The sequence below is a fragment of the Pieris brassicae genome, chromosome 9, assembly GCF_905147105.1.
Source record: "Pieris brassicae chromosome 9, ilPieBrab1.1, whole genome shotgun sequence".
Lineage (NCBI taxonomy): Eukaryota > Metazoa > Arthropoda > Insecta > Lepidoptera > Pieridae > Pieris > Pieris brassicae.
In genome coordinates, this window is record NC_059673.1 from 14,396,159 (window position 1) to 14,419,173 (window position 23,015).

At 34.1% G+C, this 23,015-nt stretch overlaps 1 protein-coding gene across 15 annotated transcripts in view; it reads right to left on the minus strand.

Moving 5' to 3' along the window:
- The window catches only part of LOC123714088 (protein lap4), a 77,355-nt gene that overhangs the window by 18,381 nt on the left and 35,959 nt on the right, over positions 1–23,015 (minus strand). For 10 of the 15 annotated variants that reach the window (XM_045668193.1, XM_045668197.1, XM_045668202.1 and 7 more), the window contains 7 exons: positions 21,252–21,404; positions 20,960–21,076; positions 19,502–19,657; positions 17,605–17,677; positions 1,177–1,382; positions 426–559; positions 18–99 (listed from right to left, as the gene is read on the minus strand). In XM_045668193.1, the coding sequence (XP_045524149.1) occupies positions 18–99; positions 426–559; positions 1,177–1,382; positions 17,605–17,677; positions 19,502–19,657; positions 20,960–21,076; positions 21,252–21,404 (921 nt within the window). Of the gene's footprint in view, positions 1–17; positions 100–425; positions 560–1,176; positions 1,383–5,825; positions 5,974–14,278; positions 14,381–15,042; positions 15,573–16,705; positions 16,799–17,604; positions 17,678–17,759; positions 17,864–19,501; positions 19,658–20,959; positions 21,077–21,251; positions 21,405–23,015 lie in introns of those variants that run through there. The other 5 variants (XM_045668194.1, XM_045668204.1, XM_045668203.1 and 2 more) reach the window with 5 other exon arrangements.

Genomic DNA, 23,015 nt, shown 5'->3' on the forward strand with positions numbered 1-23,015 from the left:
GGTAGGCATGCGATTACCTGTCCATTCTCGAGTGTTGATACTGTATCGGCCGTAGATATTGAGTGATGGCTCGCTCCACTAGGAGCACGGCTATGCGTTCTGAAATATTAATTTATAAAATATCTGTATCTTAATTGCATCGGAATCGCAGTAGCTTAATTTAAGTTAGTTGAATAATATATATGGTTGCTTTATTTATTAGAAGTGGGTTTGAAGGGGTGCGGAGTACCATAATCATTCAGTAGAAATTTTATTTTTAAAACGAGTATGTAGTGTGTCTTCCTGAATTCTTTCAATACAGCTCCAAAAACAACCCACTTCAAGTACAACAAGTATTGTTATATTATGAATATAGAACTTACAGATTACACTGTGCGATACCAATTACAAAGCGCTGAAAGAGGTATAAAATATAATGTAAATACCTCGTAGACGTAGGAGACTCCCTAGTGACAACTAACGTGAGTGTGGCTCCACTGGCCTTTAGAACTTCCACGGCGTAGTAATGGTCCACCTCAATAACAGAAGTGCCGTTAACGGATAGTACTTTATCACCAACCTGAAAGTATTTTTAATCAGTTAATCAGTCAAGACGTTATAGAGTATTTTTAATCAGTCAAGACGTTAGCTAGTTTTTGGCCGATTTGGACACGATCGTGGCGTTTAAGGCAGAAAATATTATCGTTTATTAAATCATAAAAAAAATTCTGGCTTAGCTTTACTTACGATACTATTCCATAGAAGAAAATGCAAAAGTCACTGCATTATATGCATTAAGTAGATTAAGAACTATCAAAGGCAACTGAGGTCCGGGACACTTCTACGTTTAATTAAATTTCCTATCAAGAAACAACATCTTACACAATGGATTTGGTTCGGAACTCGGGTTAAACGTGAACGAACTAAGTGCGTGACGGTGCTAAGAAGTTGGAGCATGAATCTGTGAAATAGATTCACGATAATGCCCTTTCAATGTAACTGTAATCTTTAATAGAAACAATATCCAACAATTGTTTTGCGGTAAAAGTCTTGGTTTTTATAATACGTAAACCGCAAATTTAGCAAAAACTCGTTTCGCTCAAATCAAATACCTTTTTTGTTCGTCGTAAGATTTAACACTTATTACTTGGATGGATTATGCTAAATATGTTGTCAATGTAATCATTAATTACTTACCCTAAGTCCAGCCTGGTAAGCTGGACCACTAGGCGTGACCCGCGATATGAATATGCCTTCGTCATCACCGATGTAAGGTGTAGATCCTCTGCCTCCAGCTATACTGAGACCGAGCCCTCCCGCCGCTCGTGCAATTCTAACTTCCATGCATCTCTGCTCGCCTGGTATTCTCGTTTCGCTTTCAGGACGATCCGATACTGATTCACCTGTACATAATATTATTTTTATAAATAGTTTTGCCAATTTTATCTTTAGCAAGACTGAAACTTATATTTTAATGGTGGAGGTTTTAAGTAACTCCTTTCGAAGACATCAAAAAATGTAAGTATGACTAAAATATATCTAGTTGTATGCAATTACTAAATTGAAATGTTAGCAAAGTGTAATTAATTTCTGTTGATGTATTTGGAAGAAAATCAAACTCACTTTCTATGTTTAATTATTATTAATATATTTGTATATATTACAACTTTGCTATGTACTTTACCTATAATAAACATGTATAACAACTCCAAGAAACAAAACATCAGTATATCATTCAAAAATCCACCATATAAATTATTATCGAACAGCGTTCCAAAGTACTATACGCCATATAGCCATATTTACTGTGTAAACATTTCAATGCTTGTGCTAAAATTATTTCAAACAATAGAGCATTTGTCAAAGTGAAGGACATTTATAGGCAGAATATTGTTTTTCGGATTGCATCATTGTCAGAATAAGCGGTTAATTAATACCAATTTAGCTGTAAGGCGAACCTCATAGTCAAATCTAATACCGGTTTTGAATAACGTGAGAAGCTGCAATGTTTCCTAGTTACTAACTTTCATTACACAAAATCGTATTCATTACATTATTCTTAAACAAATTATATTAAACTAAGGCGAGTTTTTAAGTTCCGGCACAATTTTGAGAATTATTTCTAAACGATTCATTTCCTGTAAACTCTTTCCCGTGATTTTAGATTAATGATTTGAACGGAGCAGTTTAATTTATTGGAACCAGTATGTTACAAGTACCAGGGATTCATAAGTAAATAAGAGCTTGTTAATTAAGGGAATGTGAGTAATTATGGTCCCTTGATAGTGTTAATGCGTCCAAGGATGCCGCTACAATGCTTTGCGGCATCCTTGCTCAACATTTGGTGATGTGATATTCAAGTGAACTTGGGTAACAAGGTCACTTGAATATCACATCACCAAATGTGGTCACGAATATAACATTTAATGACAACAAATGTTTCATACTTTACATTATTCGTTCTAATTGAATAGATTGATAGAAAATGAAAGCAAAACATACAGGAAAAGTCCGGGAAATCTCACGCTATAAGTTTAGCAATTATTTTTAATTATATGTAAAAAGGCCAAAGTAAAACAATAATTCAGAGCTAACAAACGCTGACAGCACAAACTCATTTGTAAACAAGAGTTCACACGACAATCAAGATGAAGCGAGAAATTACGTCCGCCCTATCCCTACAATGGCCAATCATGACTTTCACTCAATCTCAATTGTATCAAGTCGTGATTTAAGAAGGACTCGTGACCATCGTTTATCGGTAGTCTTTATTTCATTGGGAAACACTCTAGGAATGATAATTTACGAATCGCAATAGACAGGTGAAAGTACGGTATAACAAAGGCCAGGGAAGTAAATGGGCGAAAATCGACGCAGAAAAAGCTACGGACAGTTAAGACAAATAGCGGGGAGATTAGATTTAATGATTACTGTAAATAATGGTTAAACGTTCCGAGCTCCCGTCTCCAATCACGATAACGTAAATTGATAAATACAGTTATAAATAAACCTCGGTTATGTTATGATATTTACTTATTTCTTGTATAAGCCGTTTGAGGACGTCGTAAGGAGTTGCGTTGTTATAATCTACCAGGCCAACTCTTTTGACAATACCGTACTATTTCCACCAACTACGTAAAGCAAAAAATATATGAAAATTTGTGTGTTCTAACAAACTTTAGAGCAGAAATATGTAAAAATGTTACAAAAAAATTATTTCGATACCTTTTTAAAATTGTAGAGCAAAAATACAGTAGCGATATTGTATACAGTTTATATAATATACATATTTTATATTGGCATTAACGTGTTGGTACTGTATAGTATGGTGTATGTATTTTGTTTATTTTTTTCTATACAAAATACGAAAGGAAAAAAGTCAATGCCGTTTTGAGAGTGCCAGCTCAAATCAGTATTCATATCACGTTTGAATTAATAGCATTTGTATGGATATTTTTTTATGTCTGAACCAATGCCAAAGGTTATGACAAATACGTGTAAAATATCGAAGCATTTATATTTGATTTAAGCAAATAAATGAAACAATATATAACATTTATTTATTTCATGTATACGTTGTTTTAGACACCTCTTTATTCGTAAAATTCTTTAAAATTCAGCAGTTTCGGCGTCTACTTCTCATCCCTAAGGTTCGAGTCAATCCATGTTATACACTGTGGACTTACTGTGCGTTTAACACTCGCTAGTTACAGTGAATGAAAAAATCGTAAGGAAACCGGCATGTCTTAGACCCAAAAAAAACTCGATGGATTGTGCCAGGCACAGAAGTAAAAAATTCTACGTTTGTTTGACTTCCCAAGTAAATAGATGTCATCAAACATTTATTAACTAAAGACTTAAAGGACAAACAAAATTATACGGTATAGGCAAACATATACACACTATTAATAATTGTTTTGTTCACTTCCTACAAGCACGGCGCCAAGAAGCAATAATGCCAAGTTACCATATGAAACAATCCAATAAGAAGCTCATACAATTTAACTTTAACGAGGTAAAGTTTCAAGGAAGTCCGATCATCGGCTATCTATTTCAGAAGCCATACGCAGTCATCCGTTGCAACGTAAACATCTAATCTCAATATTATATTACATGAAAGTGTCAATTGGTAATTGTTATTTTTTTACTCTTAAGTAAACCATTTATCTATAATATATAAAATGAATTGTTGCTCGTTCGAATGGCTGAGCGATAATGTCCTTGAAATATTTGTGCAAGTTCAGGGCATATTTAAACGCTGGAAAACATAAAAAATAATTTAAAAAAATATACAAACGATAATTGTATTCTGTAATAAATGACGTCTTTTGTTTTTTTTTTACAAAAAAAAATTTGTCACGTATGGTTGTCATATATTTATAGAAGCCTTCAAAAATTTGTGTTTCATAGTATAAGTCTTATTGATCTCTCGCCAGTTAAGGTAGTTTTAAATAATTGATTAGAACGGAAAATCTCGACGGAATATAAGTGATGCCCGATTACTGATGATAAGCATCGGACATTTCCAGCTTTCTAACTTTGATATATTAATTAATAACTAAGTTAAGTAACCGTTATCTGTTTATGAACCAATCCTTATATCGATTACGTCATACGTAACAATGACATCATCAAAACAATCATACGCAGTTACGAAATAACTTTAGGGTAAATACATAAACCATGACCGCATCACAACGAGTACATTATTTACCTCCACACCTGCGCATGGCTACTTTTGTTAAAAACACATTATTTTACATTATGTTTTCATATTGTAATTTATATAGATTATGAAATATACAAATCTCTTAAGCTAGACTAGACTAGGCTCTTCCTCTTAGGCTACTACTACTTTACTATCGTTGCTATCATAGAATTGACTCTAGGTATATACTCTAGGTAATACCCCTGATAGTGAGTGCCAGGGAAAAAACAAAAGAACAGTCCCCTTTCACTTGCTCTTGGTTGTGAACGCCTTAATTAATATAGACGAAAAGTGATTAAAATTCAATTTTCCATAAATCTAAAACGTATATCAATCAAATATATAAATGTAAATCCTCAAAGAACGAACATAAATAATGTAGGCCATAAAACAAAGTTAGTGGTAGAATGTTAATTGATGAACAGTTTAATAACTCCGAAATAATGATTCATAATTTAACTTGTCGATTTATTAATTAAAAAATACAATTTTGTTAATTATTTATTTTATTTAGGATTTCACATTTTAATATAACCCAGGTCAGTGCTCCAGGATAGTACTACGGTTGAATGGATTGAAGAGTATTTGAAGCATGTTAATATAAAAAACTAGGTTCATCAATGCACCCGCCTTATGGTATGTAGGGAATGTCACCTGCCGCAAAATGTCAATACAAACACATGATCGAACTCAAAAAGCTTTTTTATCGGGTTAACTGATAAGTATTTCATTCTAGTGAGAGCAGTGTTGACCTCGTGGCTTCAGCGTGCGACTCTCATCGCTGAGGTTCGATCCCCGGCTGTGCACCAATGGATTTTCTTTCCATGTGTGCATTTAACATTAGCTCGAACGGTGAAGGAAAACATCGTGAGGAAACCCAATTATTATTATTTAATTCTTGTACCGGCTTAATACTCAATATACTATTAATATTACCAAAATATATAAGATAAGTATCGAGGAAATGCTGCAGGGACAAAAACTTTTTAAATTTATTTCCATTATCTATTTTTCTATTTTAATTATTAGTAATATATAGGTTAAGAATATTATCAACACTCTATATTTGTTCATTTTAACTATATAAAATATAAGGAAACGAAAGTTAAAACAATTTATATGAACCAATATAACTTACGTTTTTTCCGCCTTATAACCCCCATATCCGTTACAGTTGTTTCCTCTAAGAATGTTTATAAACTTAAACAAATGCACTAAACAGTAATTGTCCACACTCAAAACCGGATTATATGTAAACAATATCAGCTCGTACGCGCGGCTCGAGACTCTATGACGGAATGCGCCTAACTATATCCCAACTTCCAAGATGAGAGGCTGTGGCGCCTCGCCCTTCTCCCCTTGATTAAAAATAGAAAGCAACCTGCTGCATACCAATTCCTTTTTTATTTTATCCTCGCATCTATTACCATAAGATCATTAGCTCCATTTTACTTCAAAGGTAACGTTATTTATATTTTTTATACGATAAACTGAATTTCTGATCAAAGCTCAAAAGAGAACTCATAATTATTTTTACAGAAAGTAAAACCTTTTTCCTAATTAAAAAGACCGTTTATTACGTAAGTTTTAAATCGTGAATATTGTTCCAACGTAAGACTATAATATAATTAAATTTTTACGAGATATATAAAATGTAAAAGTTGGTACAAACGTTTGTTTACAGCAAATAGTATAAAGTAGAAATACATATAAAATATATGTATAATTGTAGTCACATAAAATTATAAAAGAAAATTCTAGAACGCATTAAGTTCACGCGTTTATAGTAAAAACGCGCTCGTACGCACCTCTAATTAGGTATTAATTTAAATATAATCGACAAGCAACGTCTAACAATTTACTGTAAGTGAAATTAGAAACCGTCGAGGATACCGCTCACTTTAACTGATTATTAAAAACGGGATCGTAACTAAACGGCAGTTATCAGTACAGTGCTTGGGGTCTCAGCTAAGTGAACACACCCTCTCTAGAGTTCAGGGTCCAACATTCCTTACCATGCCATAAGGGAGCGCACAACCATTATGTATATTATGTATAACCAGCTTCCCACCGATGTATATTCGAAGCAATTCAACGTAGGGTCCTTAAAAAAAAGCGCGTGCCAATACTTAAAGGCCGGTAACGAACTTGCGAGCCCTCTGGCAACGTGAGTGTCAATGAGCATAACATCACGTGAGCCACCTGCCCGTTTACGTAACACTTGAACGTCCCTTGTTAAATCGTATTTCATAAATAAATAGTTTTCTTTGGGGCGTCACCATTGATTAAATGGTTTGAGTGTAAGTCATAGTTTATTCGGTTAAATTCCCTATTGTTGAAGGTCTGACGGGCCCCTAAAACCTGGGGTCCGTCGCTTTCGCCCGACATGCACGCCACTGGTGATCTACATTTGTATGAATAAATTACCATTTAATCAGCAGGTTAAATATATTTATATCCTTAGAAACTTTGTAATACTTTCGCGCTATATTATTTTAATTTCATTAAAATAATGACGGTTTTCACTTTTATAATCAAGTGATTAATCCATTGTGATCTCAAAACTTTTATATTCTAGATTTCTACTTTCGAATCCTTTCCAAGACACATACAAATAACATCAAAATCGGTCTAGCTATTTAGAAGTTTAACATACACACGCACAGAATGTTTATATATGCATCAACACGACAGGGAATTTAGTAAAATTTAACATAAAGACAAATTCATTTCTTGACATTAAAACAAAAACAGTTTTTTCCGTAAGGCATAGTAAGTAAGTAAGTAAGGCATTCAGTAAGGCACATTTAAAATAAAGTACCGTAGTTGTGAGTAGAATATAATAGTTTCCTTGATATAAAGTCCGAGACAAAACATTTTGTTAAATAAACTTAAAGTTCATATAACGGTAGATGTTTAGTGAATTTACAGAGAATCTCGTAACGCTTTTGTTTCGCAAGTGGACGTGATACGAAATTTATATCCCGTAGCCGTGGGCTGCTTACATTATTATAACATTTGTAAAGTATTGTTAAATTAAAAACAATATTAAGATAATTTTGGCACTTTCATAAAATTCCTTAACGAAAGCTTATTAAAATAATAGACTAAGGTCTTCACATATGTACGAAAGCATAGACAATATACCCCTTTCAATATGATTAAAATTTCTAAAATCTTCAAGAACCATAAAGCAAAGACAAAAATACAAATGGAGAATTTTAATGTCCGTTTAAATTACCAAAATGAAACTCCGAGCCATTGATTAAATTAAATATTGACTATTCTAAAGTCTCTATAAGGAATGAATAGTGAAACGTTTCGTTTATGATACTAGACTTTTGCAACTCACTGCATATAATATTCATTATTCATGACAATACTTAACATACCTAGATTCACGAAATCAGGTTCTAGCGACAAGTGTTTTTATGCTATCGGAATTTAAATTTCACCTCAATACAACATTCAGATCGAAACAATAACAGGATGGATTCATAACCATATTTACAATAGCCTAATCTTTATAAAAACACTGAATAACAGAAAAATTCAAAAGTCTTCTAGTCGAGCACTTTTTTCAAGACATAAAAATCGAGTAGAGCATGACGTACAGACCCCAGCTCGGCAACGCAAGTTCGGCTCTGTACATAGAGAGCAAACACCGACAATGGCAAGAGTATAACGTATTTGCTAGCGCATACGCCAATAAACATACTACACGGTCAGTTATAAGTTAAAAAAAAAACAATGGCGCGAATTGAATAGGCAAGTAGCTGATAAGCCTTCTGTGCCTGACACACACCGTCGACTTTTTGGGTTTCCTCACGATGTTTTCCTTCACCATTCGAGCTAATGTTAAATGGGCACATAGAAAGAAAATACATTGGTGCACAGCCGGGGATCGAACCTACGACCTCAGGGATGATTGTCGCACGCTGAAGCCACTAGGTTAACACTGCTCTTAAGTTATATGCTAACGTTTAGCAACATAAAAAGTAAGTTTGAAAACTATTTTTATATGCATTTATTGCGCTCCTAGGCTGCTATGCTTATATTTATACAAAGACAGTTGTTTTTTAAGGTAACGTTTCATGATTTATTATTTTGTAAAATAAAAATAAAATATTAATTAATCTAATGATGCTAAGCGCAATTTAGGGTAATTTTTATTTATTTCTTGAACTCTGAGAAAGGATATAGCGAGAAAAATTAAATTTTATTTTATACTTAAGCTTTTATTCCGGAAATGCGAACGGTCTATGGTTTCTCAAAATCTTCTATACGTAGGTATTTATTAAAATCATGTTAAGGCGAAACGAAGTTCACACGAACGAACCAGCCTAAGAAAAGCGAAAAAAAAAGCCAAGTCAACTTTTACAAGCCACTTTTTTTCAGTGAGTGTATTACGGATCTGTTTTCATTGGTAACATGCTTAAAAATTATCTACATAAATTTTTCAAGCGAGAAGCGTAATTCAATCAAATAACAGACATACAGACATAACATTTAATACTAAGGAAAGACGCAAAATAATAATAATCAAAAATGATAAAACATAAAGGAATAAGGTACATTTTAATAATGTGTGTATGTTGTGGTTGTAACTGGCCCTGGCTCAGCATTATGCTGTTGAGCAGACACACAGCGCTGGTCATTCTGCCCGAGACCACAACAGTTAGTTTGTCAATTATGTCATAGTTATAGCCAAAGAACTATTTATTAAAAAAAACTCATTAATTTCTCTTAATAATTTGATAAGGGCATCGTTTTTGAAAATGTATAGAAAACTGTCTACAATAAAATTATATAAATGTATATGTAAACGGGTAGGCATTTAAAGTTAATACCATGAACTTCGCATTACCGATTTACTCGAGACAGCTGGTTGAACATAATGAGGCAAGTGCCTTAAAACATTCAATAACGCTGGAAAATACGAGAATTCCGTATTATATAAGCTGGAATTTATTATATATCAGGTTACTGTTGCACTTGAATAATTCATTTCACAGGTTCACTTTCAAGATCTTTGTCCGTAGTGTTAACCGCAAGCCTTCCTATGATCGATGCGGTGTAGCTACCGGCATTCGAGCAATAAGACACTCTAGGGTAGATTCATTTATATTCAAATGGAATTAGTGAAAGGCATACCTAGGTACTATTGCTAACATTCCCATGTGATTGATAGTCGGATTTATGGCCAACGATTTATTTATTTAAGGCATTTTGATTCTAATACTTACTAGCCCTGTTGTTTATTTATTATTTTATTTATTTTCACTTCGTTACATTACAATATAACTGGCGGCCTAATCGCTTTCGAGCGATGTCATCATCTCTTATTTATAGAAAACAAATCAGTCTTATAAAAGTTCTCTTCTACATTCTTTCTGCTTTCTTCTTCTAAATTGTGCTTACACTGCGATAAAAAGAGATGACTTTTCTAGAAGAGTTATTTTTTGTTTCCATAACTTTCCATTTGGATCTATCATTTTATTCAACTAAAAATTCTTATTATAGACGCACAAAGATAAAATTTTAATAATTATAACAAATGTAAGGTAGAAGTAGTAAGGAATAATAAAAGTCAATGGTCATTGTAATTTACAGTAAAAAATAATATTTTTACACTTGTAAACTATTAACGATGCACGAACGAATGATGACGTAGTAGGTGGTGTGTATATGTAGCACTGATAAAAAATTTAACCGTGAATGGTAAAGTTGGACTAGGTAGGCCTTGCCGGATATGCCTGGACCAAATCCAGGAGGTCCTAGGGACAAATTAAAAATTCCAATAACCGACGAGAATGCATGGAATGTCAGAATAGTTGAGAAGCGCCTATCGTTGTTAGAGATAAGTGGTCTCTGCCTACACTTTCGTTAAAAAGGTGTGAATACACAATAAATTAAATAAACACACACATAGTGTAATAAACTATTATTGTTAAAAACCCCTATCGTGTAACATTACCGACACATTTTGTTATCGTCTCGATGTCTAGGCATGCGTGACATTTCGTTTTGTTTTTGTTACAAGTACTACAATTTCTTTATATTGCAGTGTATAATGCTTGAATACACAAAAACAACTCCAATATGAGCTACCGAAATTAGTTCTAACATAAAAAAAATTTCAGAAATGAAAACTCGATCATTTGCTTTTTGGAATCTGGCATATTTAGAGGACGTGAACAATTTTACTGGTTTTTATAAATGCTTTTAAATTATTACACTAAATACTTCACTACATTCATTCCATACCTAAGCCACATCTTGCGTTTTAAATAATATATGTACATAATGATGCGTGATTTAATAAGCCAAGCAATTTCTCAAATCGTTATGGACGAACATAATACAATTGCGTTTCTCGTCTGGTTCTAATTGGTCAAACCGAAACACCGTTTATAACGTGGGCCAACGGGCAGAAATTAACGGCCTTTATTATTTATTATAAGTTAAAAGATATGAGAAATAATCCTACAATAATATTTTGGAATAATACGTCATAGCTCTTAGTGTATAGTATAAAGTCCTATCTAATAGGAGGAAAAAATATATCTTGATTGCGACCATAACTTCAGATCACTAATTTATTGATGGCTTATCTGATGTTAAGTGATACTGCCCGTGGACATTTATATTGCCAGAAGGCTTGCAGGTTAAAAGCGTCTCTGTGATTGGGCTATAGTTGGGAAAACGACTCAGAGTAAAATTCGAAAAGGGACTTAGTTTAATGTGCATATGTCGAAAATGTGTTATATTTTCACATACGAATTGGTTGTTTGTGAATTTGCCTTCAGCCCTACAATCACGCAATACTAACATTTATATAACGTAGATGCAATTTAGTTGAAATCATTTATAATAAAATGAAATCTTACACAATAAAGCACGAATACCGTGAAGTAATTACAGTAGAGCGAATCATCTCAACACCGTCTCTCAATTAACTTTGACATTAATATATGGAAAGCTACAATTCGCCTCATGACTGACAAGCCACCTATTTGTCTGTATCATTTTTTGTATCAACAACCTATTGTTGGCGAGAAACGACAAACAAATGTTTATTTGTCATATTTTTAACTTTTTTCACAACAACCATGAAAACAGATTTTTTAACTTCAAAATTGTCGATACCTATTAACTAAGAGGTTAAATAGTAGTTAAATAATACAATGAGTTAGTTAGGTAAATAAGATATTTAGTAAATATACTAATCAAATAAATTCGATATTTTTCTAATTGGTACTGAAATCAAGAAATGACGTGTACGAGAACGTTATCCCACGAGCCGCACTGACCTTTATAAACCCAAAGCATGAACCTGAGCGAAAATTAAATCAGGTTCACAGAGGGTGGTCATAGTCACTCCGCTATCGATTCACGACCAAATTAGCTATCTGAGGTAATGGTCGCAATCGAGATATATTTTTTCCTCCTATTAGATAGGACTTTATTCTATATTCAAGAGCTATGACGTATTATTTCAAAATATTATTGTAGAATTTTTTCTCATATCTTTTAACTTATAATAAATAATAAAGGCCGTTAATTTCCAATCTTTACAAATCTTAACAGTATACAGTTTAAATTAGATATGTAAATTTTAATTCTGGTTAATCGTTATCCTAACTTGCTTCATAACCATTGATCGAAAGCTCTTCACGGGTTTTTTCACACAACTTTCTCGTTCGCTTCCTGCTTCTATACCTCCTATCTACCTTTTTCCAAGGCACCCCCTCCTTCTTGGCCTTGGTCCTTTCTACATAGTTGTCTTTAAAGTCCATATTGTATATGCATCCATCTTTTAACTCACGAACTAAAGACCAACCAAAAGCACCATTTATAATAGCGCGAAAGTTCTGCGAAAACGACCGCGCCAATACATGCCATATTTCGTAATCCAAATGCCATGCGATGAAAAGCACATCATTCAGCCAAGATTAACTATAGACCATTCGTTATGCTACGGGATATAACTCGGCAATTTGTGATATTGAATATAGATAAGAATTATTATTGACGTCTTGCACTGAAGTTTGTTTTTAATTGTTAGTTGATTTATGTAATTTAATTTCTAAATGTAACATACATTACAAAGTTTTATAGACCAGTTAGCTCCACCTGATACCTCTGAAGCCTCAATATTTTAACACTCACCACACAAGCTCGCCAGCTATGGGTGCATTCTTAACGTTTTATTGTATATATCCACTATTTTTTTAATGTAACGGGGCAAGATGCTCATCTGATGTTAAGTGATACCGTTGTCCTTGGAAACACAGCCTTAAAAAACGCTCAGTTGTGAAACGACGGACGTCGAAGTGATACGGGCAGCTAACTCCATATATACCTCTGTAGCCTCACTCATATATCTTTGACCTGCTCTTTTCCAAGTATATATTGTATCTATTCAGAGCCATTCAAGATCTACTACCCGTCGCCAGTCATGTTCATTCATATTTCCGTTAGTTAATCGTCTAGTCCAGACCACCTTCAACACTGCTTTCTATCAGATAAATCGTCGTAAGAGCAGTTGTTTTTTTAACGGAAGTATATTAAATTTATGTAATCCAAACAATCGATCAAGATAAGACTATAAACGGTAAATGTACTTTACATTTATAGCAAACTAGACTCACGACTTCCTCTGAGTTCTGATGAATGTTGAGCGAAATGTGGTGGGGACTTGACGCATAGTTCACGATTGTATTTAGAAGGCAAAAACACTGGGTCTGTTGACGTATACATTTTTCATTTTGGCGCTATTAAACTGGATGTTTGTATTATTTGTTCCGCTCGAGTAAGTTAAAGTAATTACCTATATTAAACGTTGCGAAGTTTGGAATAGGAAAAAAAATCGACATACTTATGTAACTTGTAAATGTAGGTTCGGTTCTCAGCTGTACTCTGTACAGCTCTGTACTGTACCAGTAGCCTTTATTTCTATTTCGCTCGAAAGCTAAGGAAAAACCTCTTGAGGAAACCTACTTGCCTATTACATTGACAAATGATCACAGATACAGAAATCTGAGGCCCAGACCTAAAAGGTTGTAGCGCCACTGATTTATGTATTACAACAACCGTATGCTATCCTTTCAAGTTCAAAAACCCAAGCGGGCGGTTATAAAATAATGTTAACCGGTATTGACCTTCGAAAACCGGTAACTCTATGCATATTCCAAATTTGACATTTTCGAGGACTATAAAAGAATAACGGTTTTATCAATAATGTTTGTATGAGTCATAGACTAGAGTATTGATTGATTTCACTATATTTTTAATTTATAAAAACAGTTTTCATTCAAATTATGCCAATAAAATAAACCACTTTTGGGAATAAAAAAGAAAAAGTGTTGCAATTAAAATAAATCAAAACGTATTCCTAATAAGTGCCAACGTTTGATAACCTAGCACGTAAATGATAATAAACATACGCACGTCTCACGAGGATAAATAACAATTGTGAGGACGCTGAAAACTAGACCTTGTTCTTGGAGGATGTGAGTGGAAACAGTTGAATATTCAATAGACCATGTAGTAACAACTTTAGACTTGAAATAAAGGAGACACTCTTACTTGCTTTGAACGTGAACTCCATCAAGGAACACATAATTCCGCGAACGGCTGACTTTGTCACCGCCATTGTAATTAATACTTGTATGTATCATATAGAAGCTCATGAAGTACTGAGCAGGTTTGCATCTGTTGTGGTTCATTAGAGCGCACCAGTGCTCCGGGGGCCCTGCTTCTATTATTGTCCGTCCCTAGAGGGTTCACGATCGTCCCATTTATGCAAAGCATGTTACAATCTTATTATATTACGGCATGTTAAATACATTTTTAAAATATAACCTAGCTACCCCGAGCAACCTAAATATTTCGCTTGTAAAATGAATTCTAAATTACCTTAACACTATATTCTATAGATTTGAACAAGACTCGCTCAGTTTCACCGAACTGAGAATGCCGTTCTCAGCCAAGTCAAAGGCTATCTACTATCTATCTATTCTTATGATTTTACAAATGGCATCTTTATACAAAATAAGATATAGTCAAGCTAAGGTCGATGACAAGATTAGTTTCTATTCAAAGCAGCTTTCTACGGCGAATTTCTCCTCAAAGTTCAAGATATCTTAAACGCTTTCAACCATTTACCCTTCTGGAATTTGTAGGCATAGCATAACATACAATCGCCTAGCTTGGCGTCTATCAAATAAATGACATAGTAGAATAATTAGTCTAAAATAAATATTTATCGGTTTAATCGCGAGCTTAAATATACAAAAAGTACAAATGTTTTTCTGTTTTGTAGATAATTTAAAAGCTAAAAGTTAACGTACCGTATCCATATACAATGGGTTGCAGATCACTAATGCGAACCCGCCTCGGCACTCTTGACGGCAAGGTACTAAAATGACCTGGAACTGACGCATTATCTTGCGTATAATGTCCATGGCGTGGTAAAGTTCCATATATTTGATTGTATGGTGAATTCAATGCCGTCCGAGACAGTGTTAAGTTACCACGGTCTCTCAACGGCGTGTACTGTACATACGCACTGTTTCTATCAGGGGCGTGTCTTGGTCGTTCAAATTGATCCAGAGCTTGAAGGCTTTGCGCAGGATATCCGTTCTGGTTAGGCTGGCGCCGATACTTATCTAGTATATCGAAAGCTCGGTGGTGCGGCGCTGAGAAACGATCCGTTGCAAATATCTCACTAACCGGTAGCTCACTGTTATTACTCAAGTTGCTGCGATTACTTCTAACACTACTTCTAGTACTATTCCTACTCAACGAACCATCCCCACGCACACTTAATTTCACTTCTATGCGTTTATCTTTCATCCTCCTGAACAAATTTCGGAACTTTCTAGAGAAGGTAGACAAAGATGTTTAAACCGGAAGTAAGAGATGACTACAATGTTCTTTATTCGAAATGACTAATGAATGTCGATGTATTAGTTAATGAACACAAGACAGTACACGCCGAACATTGTCCGGTCAATTGGGGTCAAAAGTTTATTTATAACATCGCAACAAAGGTACTGTCAATTCGGGACCGACAATAAAGTTTGACAGGAGAAAATTCGTGATGCCGATTCGTGAGAATAAAACACGTCTTGAGAAATGCTAATGCAGAATAAACAAATCTAAAACATTAATCGCTTCGTGCTCGGATCCTGCAGAAAGTTTTGCTTATAAAAACACTTTCACGACACAAATCCTATTATTTATTTGATATTGTGATTCAAATTATTGAGAGAGCATAAAACACGACTCTCTTAGGTAATCATTTCTTGACCACTGTTCGCACTTACATCGTTTTCTTGTTGACGTTAATAAGATAATATTAGTAATAGCATGTGTTGTGCAGTTCTTTACGAGTATTGCATACATAGCAGCAAAATTAAATTAAATTGTAATTCATTTGTAACGTACAACAAGTTTAGCAATTCTTAAAAGGCAACGCAATAATTAGAGAAAAATGAGAATTAGACAACAATATAGATTACAAGTTTTTGAATAACTATTTTAAATTCTAATCAAATTTGAATACCCCGAAATAATTATAATAATTAATACTATGTTTCTGTTTGAGACACTTTATTGTTAGGAACGGGTTAGTGAATCTGTTGATAGACCAGAGCGAAGTTACATGAATCACATGATAATATTTACTATACAACATAAACACTTGGCCTTCAGTTAATCGATGTTTCGAGCAAACTATTTACATTGCATTATATATTCTATTCATTTACACCTGTATCGCATTAACATGACACCTGACAAAAATTCTAATCACCACGAGGTTATACCTAATTTCTCGATTTTGTTGATAGTTTAAACTTACAATAGCTAAACTATCTTTTTTATATTAGTAACTTTAAGTACTTCCTATCCCCAATATTATAACATGTTGTTCGTAAATAAGAACAATTGTTTCCACAATAAATCTTGTAGTCATCTCTTAGGGCTCGATTATAGAGTAATTGTAACTACTTCCGGTATAAATATGTTGTTAGACTATGAATTAGTCATTGTTAAATTTTGTTTGACTTCACTTCACTTCACAAATACGAATATTATATTAATATGTTTAATATTGAATGATATGGGCACGAACACTTCACTAAAAAATTACCAATTAGAAATTCTAAAGTTTAACAGGCGACTTCCATTGTGTAAACGCGAATATGGTACAGAGTTTTGTTATACACTGATTATACACGGCTATGTCATTGATAATACGATAACGAACTGATAACGCGCCCTCAAATATTGCGAATGAAAAACATTGCTTCATTTAACACATTTTTTACGCAAAATCCCTTTGTCACCATTTGCTTTTCTTGAGATTTCCATTAGTTCTAGTTCCATACATCTAGTAAAACGCCCGACTTAAAATATGGTTTCAAGGTTGTTATAAATTTGTTGATAATTCATAACACAGTTTGTACATTTTCAGAGAGAGAGGGATTAAAAATTAGAAGCAATGCTTCTAATTTTTAATAAGTAGGTCACGAGGCCGTGACTAGGGTAATAATCAAATATATACTACAAAGACATTGCGCAATTCCAACAAAAAGAAAATAAAATAACTGAAGCCTTGTAAAGTACTAGAAATATGCATTAATTTATTCCCGTAACAAAGGAGATGTGGTCACGACCGCGTGAAGTGTCGCAAGCCGGGCCAGAAACAATTTATCTTGTAGCATCGTGCACCGATGTCACCATACACTTTCATATCTACGTTAGATAGACAATAAACACAATTTTACTTTGCTATTTGTTTTCAATGGGTACTTTTCTAATCGTTATAATTGCCTTATTTCAACGGAAAACACCTAATTATAGCTATGTGTTAGCGCTTGAAATATCATATAAAAAAAACAACTTACCATCAGGAACATCATCGACCCCTTCTTCGTCATCTGTTTTATGTTCTTCAGGCTGCTCTTTCTTCTTGATCGCCTGCAAACACGCAGTTATTAACATCCAAAACAAAGCTGTACGCAACATGGCGCTCGAATCTTAATCGAAATCTTAATCTCACCCGGGCCAGCCATACACCCGCTGCTTTCAAGCACCTCATTTTACCAAGTTCTGATTAAGTTGCATTGGAAAGTCGATGAATCGCGGAGAGAGCATTATTACGGACGTCGTGCAAGACAGTTGCGAACATCACTGAGGTTTGATGATGTGCTTGAGGGCCCACGCACCAGCCCGTAACAACCGTATTCCAATTACCCACGCTAGTCACAGAAACGATTCCACCGGAAGATATGTTGTTTATTTTAAACAAAGTCTATATGAAATTTACGCGAATACAGTAACAAACACAAGTAATTGCGGTCGCGTCTCGCAAAATAATCTGTAATGATCATATGCGCTCTCGACTATTGTTTTGTTCTAACAAGAGCATACACAGCTTTTCCCCTTTCTTTAACGTTCGTACGATAGTCATCATAAAAGGCGCTACACTCGTATTTTGGCAGCATAATTAGCAAAATATTTAGGGAACCCACTAATGTTAATTACGTATAAAACAATTTAAAATTTTCTTTACCTTATTAGTAATACCTAGTATATATACATATATCATATTACTTTTGGATATTATCGAAAAAACAAAGCTCGAAAATCTTGAATATACGAAATAAATATGATTACGTCAACATCTGCTTCGTGATATTACCATTACAGATTTTAATGGCATCTGATCATAAAATCGACACCTTAATATACCATAATGATTAGTAGAAAGTTTATTCTCTGAATAGACAAACTTTAATATCAACAACAATTGGACACACTGGAGCTATAATTTTTTATCTTTAATAACTCCATCATTATTTTTCTAAGAACGATGGACTATAAATATAAATTGCAAAAGAAACGTAAATTGCGTAACAATCAATACAATTTTGTAACTGAGGTTTAAAAATTTTTTTATAGAAAAGTCGGACGCTCGTAAAGGGTTATAAGTAGGTGCTATGCCGCCCTTTGAGGGACGTAATGCTCTCTCTATAAACAATTGAAGGTCGTGTCTCCCAGGAAAGACAGGTCGACTCCGCTAGTTTTCAAAAGGTAATGCCAACTCACGTACCGTGGAAGACTTCTTACAGCACTTCTACTTGCTTAATACACATTTAATCAACAACTCACTACATTAAAACCACGCAAATAAACAAAATAGTGCAGTGCAATGTTTGTGTAAGGCATGACCTATCTCACACGAACACGTATTCCAAAAATTGCATTAAACATATTGAATTACATAAGATCAGGTTTTAAAAGCATTCGAATGAGAAAGACAATGACTAGTGTTACTAGATCGTATTTTTGGATATGATTGTATCGTCCAAGGCCATTTGGAGGGAAGTATAACTAAGAGGTGAATAATAAAAGGAAAAAAAGCTCTAATAAACATGTTTTTTAAAAACGGATCGCTAAGAGGTGGATTAGTACAATTTGGACTAACCTTGTAGACAGATGTCAAATTATTTAAATGAAAACTGGTCCACAGTCACAGTGTTCATTCAGTTTACAAGCCACGCTATGTTTTTTTTATATTAATTAGCAGTAAAAATATTAATTATCTCACAATTCGTGACTATATGGGGACTAAGTGTTTGTTGTATATCTCTTACATAGATATATGTATTATCTTTAGCAAACTGGAGACCAGTAGCTTGTTACTTTATGGGTTATGGTTTACACGCAAAAGTAAGAGCTCTTAGATACAAAACGTATACAAAAAAAGACGAGCGGCTATCTACATGCAAGCTGGGAGACCTGCGCAATAAGTTCCCTGGCTCTTCCAGCGTCCACTTGGCTGATGCGTTTGTTCTTCAAGTGGTGGGGGGTGTCTCGCCGATGCAACCGACCCCCCACCGGTCCGGTCGGACCACGTTCTGTTACCCCTCGCCAGGCTACACGTCTGCCTGCCCGCTAAACGAATACCCAGGTTAATAAGCAGTCCATTTCTTAGCATACTGTTAAAGTGGCCATTCTTCATTGTGACTTAAATTAATGTTAAATATAGTTCCAACCACGACCCATCTAATACTTTTAATGTTAGGTTTAAATTAAGTCCCTACTTAACTCAGTTGTTGATCATTGTTTACGATAAATATCACTAATCTAGATTAAACAAATTTTAAAACTCAAGTCAGGCATTTAAACAAAACACTTTTGTGATGAAATTCATGTTCAATTATTATCTTCTAAACCTCGATAGTGATTTGATATTTTCAATAGAGTCCATTTATAAGGTACATGAACTTACACTCAATTAAGCGTCAGGGCCGTGGATGGGACATGAAAAATTAATTATTACCACCCTTTTAATTGAATAAGATTTCAAAACATTAAGCAATTAGTTTAAATTACAGTCTAACATTTCAAAAGGAAAACATAATTTTCCCGTAATTGCAAGATGACGAAGAAAATATCTAATTGTAAGTTATCACTTTGAAAGTTAATCTAACCTCAATAGATGTTAATAAGTATTAACCGAACTTTCCCAAGTGGTCAATATTATGTTAGTACTACCATCCTGGAATCTTTATACCATTGACTTGTTTTTTTTATCAATGTTTGAACTATATGCCTTACTTAGATATTTCAAATTGAACGAGTCCTTACATTAGAATTGTCAATCGTAGTGGATATTATCGTAAAATTTTCTGCCAAATAATAAAATCCAAAGTCAATAAGCAAAGAGGTTGCAATGAAAAAATTTGGACATGTCTTAGGCCCGTAAGTGTCCCTTGGGTAGAATGCCTGGCGAACCCCGAGGGCCAATCTTCAGGGCGTGTGGAGAGCTTAAGTATTTTTAGTGGGTGGGGTCTCGCTACCCCTTTGAATAGCAGAGGGAGAGGGAGTTTAGTCTCAGTCTCAGCCTCACAGTCCCCGCGTCAAACTCAACAACGATGGTGCGGGATTGCGGAAGCGCATTTATACCGCCCATAAGAGTGATGATGGTCATTTAAACGATTTTTTTTTAAAGATATATTTATTAAATAATTATTTGTTGTAAATTGTTGTTTGTTGTAGAATTTAGATAATTTTACTTATGTCGTAATTTAAAAAGTTAAGATGTAAGATTTGACAATATTCAACTCATTCATAAGTAAGGCATACGTTTCTTTCCAACGTATGGTAAGAGACCCTTTGATGTTAATATCATAAAAACGGTTAGACAAGCATCTAAGATATAAAAAATAAAATGATTAATTTATAAAGAAATACCTCTAGTTCATCAGATTCGTCATTGTCGTAATTTTCTCCGTCGGTTGATTCCTTGTCATGTGTCTGTGTATCGCTATCTTCGTCTTGTGTCTCCTGCGCAGGCGGTACCGGTGGCGGCTACAAAGACCAAAAGAACCTTCAATATTTCGAAAAAAAAACTGGTTTTTGGGAGTGCAAGATTTTGACTACTTTCGACACATTGTCGAAAATTATAAGGCAAGATGAAAAGCCTTCAGCTATCTTTACTCCTCCAGTGTTTACCATCGTCAAAGGCAATCAATAAAATACATACCTCGATAATTTCCTTGGCTTGAACAGGTTCTGGTGAGATAATTCCATTGGTCGTTGGTGCTTCATTCTGCTGCTCCGGCGTCCTCGTGAATAGTTTAACCGCTTTCGCCTTAAGGTCCCTTGGGTGAGGTGTATTTTGACGGACGAACGGCGTCTATAAACAAATGTAAACATGAAACTCATTGATTTCAAAGTTTACGAACAAGGCTATACTGCTATAAAAATCGAATTTTTCAACTTTAATAACTGTCACGGGAATTTTAATTCAAGGTTGTAAATACGGAATACCAAACTGAATACCGACAAGATGATATACATATGCGAATCGGATATACATTTGCAATATTATAAAATTAACAGAATACAAGAATATTTAATATAAATACGATATTATGAGCAGAATAACCTTTGTAACATGCACATGCTGTTATTAAAATTGAAAACCTACAAACTCGAATGAAACAATGGAATCGGGACAAAATAAGTCTACCAAGCAAAAATTCATGATTTATAGCTTAATATTTTATATTTCATAAAAATTATAGTAATTCACGCGAAGCTAAATTAAATAACTTTGCGACTTATACGATTATATATAAAATGAACGTTGTTCACACTAATACCACGATAACGGACCACGCCTACGACAAAATACATTTGACTCGGGCCACGATACCTTAGCCGGTGACTAAATGTCTAATTTTATGTACTCTAACTGTAATCGATACTATCAAAGTCAAGATTAAACATTAAATGAAATTTGTAATAAAATCAAGTTACGTATCAATCCCGATTAGGTTACGTATGTTTCGTTAAGTTTCCTTTTATTTAAGAGATAAGGACAAAAACTACTAGTAACTTATAGTATGTTTATAAGTAAGGATTTACATAAAGTTATTACAATTATTCACCAGAATAACCATATCTTCATTGAGCAATTTAAGTTACCAATTCTGCATGTATAAGAAACGATAATAATTAGCAATAATAAATGCATTTTATAATCGTATTCGTTACAAATTGTGATGAAACCGAACAGATGTTAACAAAGTTACCACCTTCAGTATTTGCGTAATTATGATAACTCAACTGACGTAAAAATGGCTGATAGACGTCGCATCAACGCTTTCGAAATTCGGTTCTGGCAACATATCCTGCATATTTACTGGACAGCCTATAAGGCCAAAGTCTCAATTCAAACTACATACAAACTGTTACTAAGAGGCTTTAAAGAATTTGTGCCCAACACATGAAATTCGAAAAACTTATAATAGAAGGAACGCCCAAAACGATGCATCGACTAGGTATCACAAAACCTAGGCAATAAGGTCTCTGACGCCATTTACCTAGCTGGAGATCGAAGACATGGAAGCAGCCGTCCAGTAATCTTCCACTACGGGGTTGTGAGCATCACAATGCTCAGCAGTACAGAGGAGGTTATCTCAATATTTAGTTCAATAGAATACGGAAATGTTATGTAGTTAGTATACATTGTTAAAAATGTTAATTGAAAAGTCTTAGTAACGACAAGTTCGACAATGACGACAACAATTCTAGAGATTGAAATAAAATGATTTTTAACCCAAATTTATACAGAAATATAAAGTAATGGTCAATAAATAATGAGGATCAAACCGTACTTGTAAACGTTGTAATATAAAAAACTGGAAAACTAAGAATTCTTGACCCGTAGTCAAAGAATTACACTCACGAAATAATTCAGTAACCAAATGAAACAGTTTACCAAGGCACCTTATGATCAGGA